This window comes from Chrysochloris asiatica, unplaced genomic scaffold (genome assembly GCF_000296735.1).
Source record: "Chrysochloris asiatica unplaced genomic scaffold, ChrAsi1.0 scaffold00052, whole genome shotgun sequence".
Taxonomy (NCBI): Eukaryota; Metazoa; Chordata; class Mammalia; order Afrosoricida; family Chrysochloridae; genus Chrysochloris; species Chrysochloris asiatica.
The window spans coordinates 17,935,473-17,949,707 of NW_006408570.1; the positions used below are offsets into that span (position 1 = coordinate 17,935,473).

The 14,235-nt window shown below is 37.8% G+C and overlaps 1 protein-coding gene across 2 annotated transcripts in view; it reads left to right on the forward strand.

Annotated features, from left to right (window-relative positions):
* FAM161A (family with sequence similarity 161, member A) overlaps nucleotides 1-1,336 on the forward strand; it is a 39,016-nt gene extending 37,680 nt beyond the window's left edge. For both annotated transcript variants that reach the window (XM_006862978.1, XM_006862979.1), the window contains 2 exons: nucleotides 571-725; nucleotides 1,201-1,336. In XM_006862978.1, coding sequence (XP_006863040.1) covers nucleotides 571-725; nucleotides 1,201-1,336 — 291 coding nt within the window. The remainder of the gene's footprint in view (nucleotides 1-570; nucleotides 726-1,200) is intronic.
* Nucleotides 1,337-14,235: the final 12,899 nt, after the last annotated feature.

Genomic DNA, 14,235 nt, shown 5'->3' on the forward strand with positions numbered 1-14,235 from the left:
ACCTAGCAGTCCAGTGCTGTATCCCGCAGCATCACACCAAGACTCCATTCTAACTTTAGAGATAGTCATTTCTTTGTTTTTCTTTGCATTTTTATCACCTTTGCACATATCCCCAAAAAGGATAGTTTAATGTTGAACTTTATGTAAGTGAACCATACTATAATGTACACGAATGTGTTCGGCTTCTTTTGTTCTGTATTTTGTGAGATCCGTCCATATTGTGGTATATAGCTATAGTTCATTCATTTTCATTGTTTTATTTTACTCTACTATTTGAATAGATCAAAATTTATTTATCCTACTACTGATAGATATTTGGGTTGTTTTAAACTGGAGGCTATTTAAAACAGTACTATCAGGACTGTTCTTGTACTTGTCTCATGGGAACATATTCATGAGTTTCTCTAGGTTTATACCTAAGAACAGAATTCCTGGTCATAGGGTCTATACGTATTTCTAACCAACTATCATTATTGAACTTAATTTTCACTGGCATTTTAAACCCATAAATCTTTTATGGAACTTTAAATATAATTTGTTCTTATCTAAAAAGGTTTGTCTTTCCTATAGAAAAATGCAAGATTGGCAGCTGAAAAGCATTATTCTAACACCCTAAAAGCATTAGGAATATGTGATGAGTTTGTTTCAAAGAAAGGCCAAGCTGGAAAAATACTTGAGTACTTCAGTAATCAAGAGATGACAAGTTTCACTGAAGAAAAAGAAAGGTAACATATATAAGATGTCTGAGTGGTTTACTTTTGAAAAAATTCTTACCTGCAAGAAAGCATACAGTTCTGTACTATTTTGATAAGGTCTTTTACCTAATGGAATACCTGGGAACTGTTGTAAAACACAGTGATATTTTAACATGTTTGACACATTCAAAATATAACTTGGTGATGAAGTGTTTTCTTTTTTAAAGCAAAATAACTTAGATTTCTATATCACATAAATAATGAAAATAATAACATGCTTTCAAAATGAGTTTTAAAGAGTCAATCATTCAAGTTTGGAAATAAAATAGTTCACAAAGGAATATTTAATTTCCCAGTTGGCTCTTTTTCAAAGTTGTTTTTGTTTTGTTTTTAATAACAAATTGGAGTTCACACACTTGAGAAAGGCTGACGACATGCAAAGCGTTTGTTTACCTTTAAAATGAATCATTTTTCCTTTGAAAGATTGATAAATTTCTTCCTCTAGCTTTAATGAAGACAAAATAGAAGAAAGAGAGAAAAGGGATGAAAATTATTTGGTTGATATCAACAGCCAGGAATCTTGCAAAGAAAAAGACGAAATCAGTGAAGAAAGCGGAGAAGAGAATTCTGTTGAAGAATAATATGAATCACCAAGACCTCTTCTGTCCTTATTGTTGTTGCAGCCTCAGGTTATCAGCAACTGCACTGTGGTGTTAAAAGTTTCTGTGGAAACACCTCCAGTAGGTGCTGGGCTGTTGAACAAAGTCCTCTGTAATCTGCAAAGGTTTACGCCATCTGATTGGTCGTTGGGTCAGTTAGAGCAAGGCTTGGCCTATTCGATTTTTCTAATCTTTACATATTTTTAAAAAGTTTTTGCAAATCACAGCTGTCACAAATAGGTAGTTATAAAAGTACATAGTACTTAATTATTTTGGGTGGAAAAATTAATGAGTATTGAGAGCAGAGAGTCCAGGTTTTCAGTGACTTGTTTGAAATGAATATGAGTTAATAAATAATTTTAAAACTGTATTATTGCCCATTCTTTCTCTGAATTGCACCTCACATAGTGAATCCTCATATTGGTTTTGCTAGGTTTTTAAGAGTTTTGTATCTAAGCCACTAAAAATAAGCAATTAAATAGAGTAAAAACTAGATGCATACAAATTTATATTCATTTGTGCATTAAGAGTGGACTCTTAACATACCTCGGCCATTCTCATGTTTTCTTTGTATCTCTAGTTTTAGTCCTAAATATTTTTGATATGTAAATGATGAAAGTTTTTATAATGGTTATGTTTTAACCCTGTATATTATGACAGATGGAAATAATTATGGCATCTGTGGGTTATAATCCTAAGAGATAAAGATCAACTTTGTTTCATGGATGATGAAATTGTACAAGTCTCAAATAAGGTAATTCAGATTTAGCTCTTTAATACGAGACCCAGTTGTGTACAGCTTTTTACATATTATTGCAAACATTTTCTGTGTCATTGTGCATGATGCTTTATTGATTTTATGGATCTACCATTTTTCCTCTTTAAGATTTTATTATAAAAATCCAAACCAATCACAAAGATGTGATGTGGTAAGACATTTTATTTTCTAAAACCAGTCATTATCCTTTGATATCATATATGCCTGAATTAGTCTGAGCTAATTCAGGTGTATATGATAACAGTTTTTTCTGTCAGTTTACAGATATACTTTAAATGAAGAAATAAGGTGATTTTTTTTGGTGTGGATAAATGTTTGCTTGCAATTTCTTTCCTACGGTTTGTGTTAAACTACTTGTCACTCTCGTTAGATTGTGAACTCCTTGAGAGTTGGCACCATTTCATAATTTATCTTTGTATTCCCTTAATATTTAGCACAGGGTTGTACATATGGGAGTTACTTAATAAGGATCTGAATGAGTGAGTAGATGAATATGTTTTTTAATTATACTTACAATTACTACAAAATGAGTACCCATGGGATTAAGAACATTTTTCTTATAAAGAACTTGATAACTCAGTTATAGGTTAGAACAAAAGCATGTGAAACACAATTAACACATTGTAATGTTTAAAATGCGACTTGCTTCTAAGGACTCACTCTGCACTCGCCTTTCTCAGTGTCATGAAGAGTATGTGGGTTTTGGTTATACAACTTTTGACGTCAGGACTCAGCTTCAATTGTCTTGTTTTAAAAAATGGTGTAGTACCTATCTTGAATGGCTACAGGAAGAACTAGATGAAATAATGTATTGAAAAGCACTTTGTAAATTATGCTGTTTAATTGATAATGTCAGAGGATAGAATGTTCCAACAGAAGCTTTCAACTTTAAACATAGTTTTATTTAAATGAGAGATACAGGTGATTTAAATAACATTATTTTGTTAGAAATAATTTTTAAAACTAATCTTGCAAAAAGACATGAACAGTTTCACATTACTTTATACCTTTTTAAAAAAGAAAGTTATCAAATTGATATCTGAGCAATTACTTATATAGCATTTTACATTACACAGCAATGGTTAAAAGTCAATTTTAAAGGTTAAATCAATGTTAAAAAATGTTATACATTCCTATTACCTGAATTTGCTTCATCATTCTTTTTACTTGTGAGATTATTCATTATACATAATGAACCTCGAATTAAGAAGGTGGTTATGCTCTTTTTTCCTTACAGAAAACATTTTCTAGGTGACCTAGTGATTTCATCCTTACATATTTCTTCAGAAGAAATAGGCTGTGTATTAGAGGGCTGAGTGAGATATATGTACATATGTATATGTGTGTGTGCATACATACACATAAGAGTATTGTCCAATCTGCTTGCTTTGGACACAATATCAGGAGTGACCATCTGCTTGAGGAGGACATGACATGTGGTGAAGTAGAGGGACAGTAACAGGAAGGGAGACCCTCAGTGAGATGTACTGACACCATGGCCACTAAGATGGATTTGAACATGCCGGTGATTGCAAGGATGTCGCAGAACTGGGCAGTGTTTCCTTTCGTTGTACATCAGATCATCATGACATCATGAATTGGAATGAAGAGCAGATGAGAATATATACATACATGCGTGTAAGTATATATGACAGAGCGTCATGGTGTGATGTTGGATAAACACTGGACCACAAGGTCAGTTTAAACGGAAAGGTCAGTGGTTCAAACCCATGACGTGTTCCTTGGAAACTATGTACAGGGTTGCTATGAGTTGGAATCGAGTCAATGGCACTTAACAAAATATAGAAGAGTTTAGAAATTATTCTTCCACTTGAACTAAGTAAGTTTTCTAAGGATATCAGGCATATTTCTTATGGTCAATATTAAGATAATTCTAATAATTTGAGAATAGCAACAATTTCAGTATTTGGACCTAGACAATAAAAGTCATTGATCTTATAAAATTATCTTACTGCTTAAGAAGAATTATACTTTTCTCAACTATCGTATGTTTGCATGAGGATAAATAAAAAAGATTGCAACTAGGGCTCCAGTTCATACATGCACAGGTTTGTTCTAAACAAAATGTGTTTAAGCATGTCTCTGCAATCAGTGAATGGTGGGGGTGGTGTTCAGTGCTGTCGAGTCAGTTCCGACTCATACCAACCCTGTGTAGGATTTCTAAGGAGTGATTAGTGAGACTGAACCCCAGACCTTGCAGTTTGAACTGACCTTGAAGTCCAGTGCTTATACCCATCAGTGGATAGCTGAAATTAAGTTTGGTAATAAACTTGTCTTAGTCTCCTTCAGGTACCTTCAAAAAAAAGGTCCGTCCAATCAAAACAGTGACTCCTAAGAGGATCTTCTGGAGCAGTTAAATTCAACACAGATCAGTTCAGAAGGCATGGCAACTTTTTGGGGGATTCCCAAGAGGTAATTTTGATAGATTTTCCTGAAGGATACTGGACGATCATGGCTTTCTAGTAAGAAGTTTTAAGAACGTGGAAAACTGTATTAATGAAAAGGCCAGGAAAGTTGCATCAAAGAATTTTTTTTTACCATCACAACAATCTGCCTGCGCATTCTTAGAGGTTAGCAAGGGCTGTCCTACACTATTTCACTGGGATGAGGCATTCTGCTCCTGTAAAGATGTACAGCCTTGGAAACCCTATACAGGATCACTATGAGTTGGAACTGACACAGGATTATACACGCCACACACACACACACCCAGCCACAAATAAAACCCAAACAATTGAATAAGACAAAAACTAAAAACCATCATTCAAGAAAACTTCCCTGGAAATAGTGAAAAGGCATACCATGTTCCTAGGGAAACTGACTCAAAAGACCAACACTGAAATTTCTTAGTAAAACTAATGTACTTAGGGGAAATGAGAAAACTCATTTGCCTATCAGGCAAAAAACCCCAAGTCACTTATAAAAGAAAAAAAATCAAACATTAACAAATTTTGACAGGAACATTATGGTAGAAAAGAGTTACTGGACTGCTAACTACAAGGTCATCAGTTCAAACCCACCAGTTGCTTCTTGGAAATCCTATACAGGGTGGCTCTAAAGGAGAACTAAAGGATCCCTGGTGGCACAACAGTTAAATGCTCAGCTGCTAACCAATCAGTGATTCAAACCCACTCAGTGGATCTGTGGAAGAAAACGTCTGGAGAACTGGGCCTGGAAAGATTGTTGTAGTTATTAAGGAACGTCGAGTCATTCTGACTCATAGCGTCCCTCTGTAGGGTTTCCCAGGAACAACTGGTGGGCTTGAACTGCTGACCTTACAGTTAGCAACCCAGTGCTTATCCTACAGCACCACACCAGGAACAGTGATAGCCTAAGAAACCATATGGGGCAGTTCTCTCTCCTGTATGGTCACTATAAGTCTGAATTGACTGAACAGCACACAACAGCAACAACAAAGGTGTGCTAAGGACTTAATATCTAGCCCAACTGATCATCAAATAAAAACCAAAGGCAAACTATTATAAATCGGAATAGTCTTTGCATGAGCCCTTCCTATGGAATCTACTAGAGAAAAGAGCTCCACAGGGCAAAAATGACTGGAGAGACATCAGCAAAAGGAATTGTAGCAATGATTCCTAATGATGGATGACATCGCAGAAAGATCATCAGATATTATGCAACTGCTGATGGAAATGCATGATACATACGTGTTCTTGCCAAAGAATCAAGCATGAATTTGATCAAACAGATTTAGTTGCTAATTTACAAGATATAGGACAGAACATGTTGAACAACAAAATTTATACTGGGATACTCCACAGAACAAACTGAACCTGGTTTCTTTTTCAACAACATTGAAAATACTTGCAAGGAAATAAAGAGACATACTTAAAAATAGATATGAAATGTATTACCCAGTTCCAGTATGTGGATTCTGATAGAAACAAACTGTGAAACAATCTATACAACAATAGGATAAAAGTGAATAACTGGTATTAAGGAATTTTTCTTTTTGTGTGTGTAATGATGGTACTGGAGTTATATAACAAGGAGTTTTTTTTTTCTTTTTTAAATTTAAAGATATGGTAGTGTAGTGGTTACGAATCGGGCTGCTAACCTCACGGACAGCAGTTCAAAAGTACCAGTGCATCCACGGCAGAAAGATGAGGCATTCTGCTCCCGTAAAGATTTACAGCCTCGGACACGCTGTACAGGCTGACTATGAGTTGGAATCGACTCCACGGCACATCACCACCACCACTAAAATATTACATATGGCATGTTTGTAATTTGCTTCAAAACAATTGTGGGGCAATGGTTTTGAAGGAGGAGATGGAGTAGTGTTGTGTGTTAATGCGCTGGACTGAAAAGTCGTTTAAACCACAAGGTTGGTGGTTCAAGCTCACCAGCCACTCCTCAGAAACCCTATACAAGTCGCTTTGAGTCGGAAACTACTCGACAACAACAACAACAATGGAGGAAATAGGCTTAAATATGAGTTGATGATTGTTGTATTTGGATAATAGGTAAATGGTTTTCACTAGCATTGTATTTTTGCATGGTGGTGTTAGGTGTCATTGAGATGGTTCCGATTCATAGCAACTCTATATACAACAGAATGCACCATCCTCAAAATACTTATGTTTGAGTCCACTGTTGCTGCCACTGTGTCAGTCCATCTCTTGAGGGTTTTCCTTTTTTTCTCTGACCCTCCACCTTACTAAACATGGTTTTCTTTCCTAGAGACTAGTACTTCCTGACAACATGCCCAAAACATGTGAGATGATGTCCTGCCATCCTGGCTTCCAAGGAGCATTCTGGCTGTACTTCTTCCAAGACAGATTTGTTGGTTCTTCTGGCAGTCCATGGTGCTTTCAATATTCTTTGCCAATGCCATTATTCAAATGCATTAATTCTTCTACAGTCTTCTTTATTCATTGTCCAAGTGTCACATGCTTACAAGGCAACTGAATATGCTATGACTTGGGTCAGTCACACTCTAGTCCTCAAAGTGGCATTTTTATTCTTTTTAACACTTTAAAGAGGTCTTTTGCAGCAAATTTGCCTAATGCAATACATCATTTGATTACTTAATTGCTGCTTCCATGAGCATTGGTTGTGGAGTCAAACAAATTGAAATATTTGACACTCTCTAATTTTTTCTCCATATATCATGATGTTATTTATTGTCCTGTCATGAGGATTTTTGTTTTCTTTACATTGAGGTATAATCTATACTGAAGGTTGTAGTCTTTGCTCTTCATCAGTATTTCAAGTCCTCTTCACTTCAACAAGCAAGATTGTGTCATCTGCATATCTCAGATTGTTAATGACTATCCCATCTTATTTTTCAATAAATGGCACCAAACCAACTCTCATCACAGCATTCTCCACTCAACTGGGTTTAATAATCCATTGTAATGACCACACAGAACTCAGAGACAATATTCACAGTTATCGGGTTTATTAGGGAAGTTATCAGGTTACAATATAGGATCAGAAAGTGCTCAGGGCACAGTTGTTCCAGTCAGCTGCTGATACATGCCACGGGACACACCACTCCACCAAAAGACTAAGCCTAAAGACACTTGGGTCTAACTCCGTGTATCAGCAAACCTTCCTCCCCAGCTTTAGTACCTGAAGGCACCCGTCTCTAGCTAGGATCAACCCTTCTGCCCAAAGTCACTCAACTTTGCTTGATCGATGGGCTGGGAAGCCTACTACTCTGTCTTGTACTCTGGTTCTTCGTTCTGCTGCTGCGGTTCCTTTGCCACTCCTCCAGTGTGAGTTTTTTGTCCTTGGGTCGAAGAGTTTCAATGTGCAGGGGTCTCAGGATCCAAAGGACACATTCCACTCCTTGCTCTTCTTTGGTTAGTGAGATTCTCCATCCCTGCTTCTAAGAGCATTCATTTATAGCCATGCTAGGGTTTCAGGTTTTTATAATTGCAATGAACTCTGTTAACTTCCACAGTTGAATCATATCATCCTATCAATATCTTATCCCACCTTCTCTTACCCAGAAATGTTGCGGGTAGAACAGAAACAGCTTTTAGTGGGAGTTATAGACTAGGCTAGAAGAGACATTTAGTCATTCACTATACCACTTTATTTATTTATTTTAGCTTTCTCCCTTTATTTGCGGTGGTGGTGGTGGGTAGGAATAAAGAGTCGGTTTAGGACTGAGACTGTGGCTAGGTCTAGATGAGGCTTAGAACTTTGTTTATCATTAGGATTATGATTAGGAGGACTAGGGTTAGTGTTAAGGGTGAGTGTTGGGCTAGGGTTAGGAGTAAGTCTTTGTCTAGTTTTTAGGGTTACAGTTAGGTTTATTTTACTTATTTATGTTTCTTGAAATCTATTTGAGTTCTAATTTGGAAGTTCTGTGACTGAATTATTCCTTCTATTTTGTTGTTGTTCTGCAACTGTATATCTTATTCTCTCTTTTCATTTGTATCGTTCTATTTAACTTTGCATACTTATTTACACCCTCGGAAACCCTGTACAGGGTCGCTATGGGTCGGAACCGACTCGACAGCACTTAACAACAACAACAACAACATATCTAGATTGAGTCTAGGTAATATTGTCATGTATGTTAGTCTCATGTTGTTAGCTGCTGCTGTTGATTCTTTGTCCCTAGAACTCCCTTTATTATTTTTTGTAAGGTTAGTCTGATTTTGACAAATTCTTTTCTTTTGTTTGTCTGAAAATGATTTAATTTCACAGTCCTATTTGATGGACAGTTTTGCTGGCAATTTATTTTTTTCAGAGTTTTGTACCTGTCATTCCACTGTTTTTATTCCTGCATGGTTTCTGCTGTGAAATCAGAACTTCATCTTATTAGATCTCCTCTGTAGGTAACTTTTTATTTTTCCTGAGCTGCTCTCAGGATTCTTGTCTTTAGTTTTGAAAAGTTTGATTATAATATGTCTTGGTATTTTTCTTTAGGGGTCTATCTGATCTGATCTGAAGTTTGCTCAACTTCTTGAATGCCTGTCTTTTTTTTTTTTTTTTGTCTTTAATGATATTAGGGTAATTTTCTTCCAACAACCTTAGGACAATATTCTCTATGTGTTTTTTGTTTTGTTTTATTTTGCGTGTGTGTGTGTGACCTTTTCCTATTCTGGAATTCCTTTTACACATGTTATTCTTTTTGATAGTGTCCCACATAAATCTTAGACTTTCTTAAGATTTTTTTTGTTATTTTTTTCTGGTGGTGGTGGCTGTGTGCTATTAATTTGGTACTGACTCATAGTGACCATGTATAGGGTTTCCAAAGCTATAAATCTTTATGGCAGCAGAAAGCTGCATCTTTCTCCAGTGGAGAAGCTGTAGACTTTGTGGTTTACAGCCCAACTTGTAACCCACTACACTACCAGGGCTCCTCTGGTGTTGTTAGTGCCATTGAGTCAATTCCAACTCACAGTGAACCTGTACAGGGTTTCTGAGGAGCAACTGGTGGGTTTGAACTGCTGACATTGTGGTTCGAAGTCCAGTGCTTATCCTACAGCACCATACCAGGAATCCTCTGTTGTTGTTGTTAAGTGCCATCAAGTCGGTTCCGACCCATAGCAACCCTGAACAGAGTTTCCGAGGCTATAAATCTTTATGGGAGCAGAAAGCCTCATCTTTCTCCCATGGAGCAGCTGGTAGTTTCGAACTGCTGACCTTGCGGTTCACAACCCAATTCATAACCACTGTGCTACCAGAGTCCTCTAGCATATGGTTAAAAAGAGATTTTTCCTCAGGCTCAATAATTCAACTCTCTATTGTTTCTGTTTCATTTTTTTGCTCTTTCAGTGTATTCTCTGTTTCTAAAATCTTATTGTTAATCCTCTGGTTTTCTAATTGCTGTTTTTATGATTCCCATTTTTTTAGTTATTTTGTCAAGTATTTTTTTCCCCTGAAAATTTCCATAGTTTTGTCTATGTTTTCCTTTATTTCATCTGTAGTTTTCTTGATCTTTCTCACAATATGAATTTGTCTAATTAGCATTCTTTTAACTTCCTTGTCAGGTAGTTCAGATACCATTTCTGGTATTGTATTTTATGACTCTGTATTTCGGTCAACTTGTTTGAGGCCATCTGCATCATTTCTTTGTGTAAGATGAAATCGTCTTTTTTTTTTTTTTAATGAGACTTTGTGGGTAGTATTTATATTTAATTAATAATTATATCTTAGTGTGTTCCCAGGCACTCACCACCTGTCTCCTGGTGGATGTAGTAGAGACTGGAAGTGTGAACACAGTTCTCTGTTCACTGTGTAGCATAGTTCAAGGCACATTCACACACCTCCAGAAGCAGGGGTGCTATGCCAGGTGCCCAACCCCAGGCAGAGCAGAAGTTGTACAGGAGCGGGGGGTACCACTGGCTGCTGGATTGACCAAGGTGGGGACTGGCCATATCCCTGGCTACCAGGAGGATATGGAATAAGGGAGAACTGCACCTCCTTGACACTAACCTCCAGCTGCATCCTGTGTCTGCAGGCCATTGTATTAATGGTGCTCGCAAAGGTTCAAGATGGCCACACAGGTAACAGTTCACCCATTTTTCTTTTCTCACGCTGCTCCTGTTCAGCTTCCTCTTCTAGTCAGTACTCAATTCATCTTTCCTCTGATAGGTCCTCTGATGCTCAGGGTTCCAGGTTCCCTATCTGTATCTGTTTCACTCCATCTACCATGTCTTCATTGCAGAATGTTGGTGCAGACCGTGCAGACCTGGTCAGGAGTTCGAGGCCCTGTGGGCCCAAGTGTTGCAGACCATACAGGCTGCAGGCTCTGAGGAACAGACTCTAGCCACCTAGCAGACATAGCAAGCTGTTTTTCATCTTAGTGTTCAGCTAGGTTTATTATTAAGTGCATACATAAAGCCTTGATATCCACAGATAAATGTAATATTTTCCTAAAAGCCAAGACTGTAAAATTCCAAACAGGCAAAGTTCTTCCCTCAAAGAATTCAAAGTAAATTGGGTGGCTCCCCAGTTCTTTGTTCTAAGGACAATAGGACTGCCCTGCCTAAAGGTTTCCAGGTGCAGCCCATTCACCTAGGCGCCTTGCTTCTTCCTGCAAACCTGGCCCAGGCAGCTGACACAATGGGAATCTTCTCAATCCTCCTTTTCCTTCCCCCATTTGAGGCTAGGTGCTAAAAGGTATGTCAATTAAGCTTGAGAAACCAAGTTGAGGTAGTGAGATTCGAACCTGCAAAGTACATGTGAAGGTGCCTGAATGTCTGGAGAATTACGTATGTTAGCTGTACCTTGTCTTAGTCCCGCCCAGCTTTGTGTAAAGTACCTCCCCTAAATAAAACAGAGGCGCAGACCGACCCAGGTGTGCATTGCAGCTTGGAGAGCTTGCATTACGACTGGCAAGGCATGCGTTACAGCATGCAGGGGGCTCAGTCCAGCATTGCAACCATACTGCCTGTTTAGCCAAGATGTTTACTATGCAGGATATTACGGCCTTCATGGCTGAGATGTTTGCAATGCAGGATCTGCCTGATGCCAGTCCCGCATCCACTCTGGTTTCAGGGTGTCTCTTTGTTTCTCTCTTGGTGTCCTTGTGTGTATCTCTATATTTCTACAGCCGCCAGATATCCCCACCTCGTGAACCAAGTTCCTATGTCAAGGCAGGTCCCCGGCAGAATGTCAGCTCATTGTGTCTTATTCTGCCATCTTATCCCAGACTCTGTCTTCCAATCTTAATGCTGTTTTATTCTTCATATAACCCAGTTTCTTGGATTATTTGCTCTGAATACAGATTGAATAAGTATGGTGAAAGGATACAACCCTGACTCACACCTTTCCTGATTTAAAACCACTTAGTATCCACTTGTTCTGCTTGAGTGACTGCCTCTTGGTCTATATACAGGTTCCTTATGGGCACAAGTGTTTTGAAATTCCCATTCTTTGCAATGTTATCCTTAGTTTGCTATGATCCACACAGTTGAAAGCCTTTGCAAAGTCAATAGAGCACAAGTAAACATCTTTTTTTTTTTAATGTTTTATTGTGAATTGTGTGATAGTCTACATGGGAGAACATCACCTTTACATTCATTCCATCATCCATCATTTCGTTGGCATAGTTATCATCCTGTCCATGCATTCTCACCCAACCAAGGGGTGTACCCTGTAAACCTGCACCCCCCCACAGTCCTCAGCCCCTTTTCATCTCTTGATCCCGAGCCCCCAACCCCACCATCTCTTGACGTTGTCTTCTCTGCCTCCATCCCAGGCCTCACTGCCTCTCTGGGTAGGATTCCGCTCTTTGTTTTTCTCCATTGATGGTCCCAGGGTCCTCCGCTCCTAGACTGATAAATTAATCACTCCCCTCTTTGTTACAAAATGTCCATCTTTAGATTTCCAACTCTCACAATCAGTCCTGAAAACAATTATTCACCATTGCATCACAAGAGACCCATCTATATTTCGTTTCATCAGCCCTTCCTGGACAGGCTGGACACCACTCACTGGAGACTCTACCTTCCTCCACGCCCTCTGGACCTAGGTTCCCTCTTGAAAGCTTGTAAGCCAGTCACTTCTTGCCTTTGTATCCCTCCCCCCATATTGGGTAGCCAGTGTCCAAGTTGCCCATCCCTGTCTACCCTTTGTGTGGAGGGGGTGGGTAGTTCTTACAGCAGGGACTTGTACAAGTAAACATCTTTTTGATATTCCTTGCTTTCAGCCAAGATCCATCTGACATCAGCAATGGTATCCCTTAACTCCACATCCTTTTCTGAATCCAGCTTGAATTTCTGACAGCTCCCTGTCAATGTCCTGCTGCAATCATTTAAAAATAATCTTCACCAACATTTTACTTGCATATGATATTAATGCTATATTGTTTGGTGATTTCTACATTCTGTTGGGTCGCCTTTCTTTGGAAAGGGCACAAATATGGATCTCTTTCAGTCTGTTAGCCATGTAGCTGTCTTCCAAATTTCTTGATATAGATGAGTGAGCATCTCCAGTACTGCATCAGTTTGTTGAAACATGTCAATTTTAATAGAAAAGTTTTAGGAATAACTTTTACAACATTTTCTCTCTCTCTGTTTCCACAGAGGGAAAAAAAAAAAAAAAATCAAGTCTCAGTATGTTTTTTTAAACTGTAAAACAAAACAAAACAACATGTAGGATCTGTCTAACAACTAGTACAAATTGAATCAATAAAACCCAAAACCATAGTTTGTATGATTTCCTCATTATGAATGCAGATATGTTGATATGTAGAATATCTAGTAACTAGTTATTTTGTCATTTTTTAACAAGTAATTCTTTCTGACTTTTGAAAAAGTTTAAATACTAAGAAGAGATAAAAACTGAGAAGAAAAACTAAAAACTTATATATAATTGTCAAAATTCTAGTAATAACATATGCGCTTATCTCTCACTCTGAAAAAATATACATGCACACAGTGTTAATAGATTTTGCCTGCAGGTGATGAAAGACATTTTTTTCTGCCACTTTTCAATAATTATATATACTAAGGGGGAAGAAAAATAGAATACACCCTAGCCTAAGAGAAAGCTACTTTCTACCTCTGGATTTACAATATTCTGAGATTGAGAAAAAGAGAACAATATTTATATATTTTCTAACTTTTTATTATGGAATATTTTTTGGACATATGCAAATACAAATTGACATATTTCAACAAACTGATGTAGTACTGGAGATGCTCACTCATCTATGTCAAGACAGAAAGACATGTTAACTGACGGAAAGAGATCCTATTTGTGCCCTTTCCAAAGAAAGGCGACCCAACAGAATGCAGAAATCATCCAACAGTAGTATTAATAGCACTAGCAAGTAAAATGTCACACACAGTTATGTTATCCAACCACAGGTCACGCCAGAATAATTTATATACAGGAATAAGAATGCATAGAAAGTTTAGGATGCATTAATCATTTCATTTAGGCTACAATATATTGAAAAAATTTCATTTCACAAGAACTTGATCTTTTCTATCTGAAGTCACCACTAGCACGTCTATTCCCACCACCAGGCATTGTTGCATCTCTTTTGAGAATGAGGTGACTGAGAGGAATTCTGTGACAGCCCTCTGGAGACGAGCCCTTGAGTGGCCTAAGGGTACAGGTACCGAGGCATTGCTGCTGCAGCCCC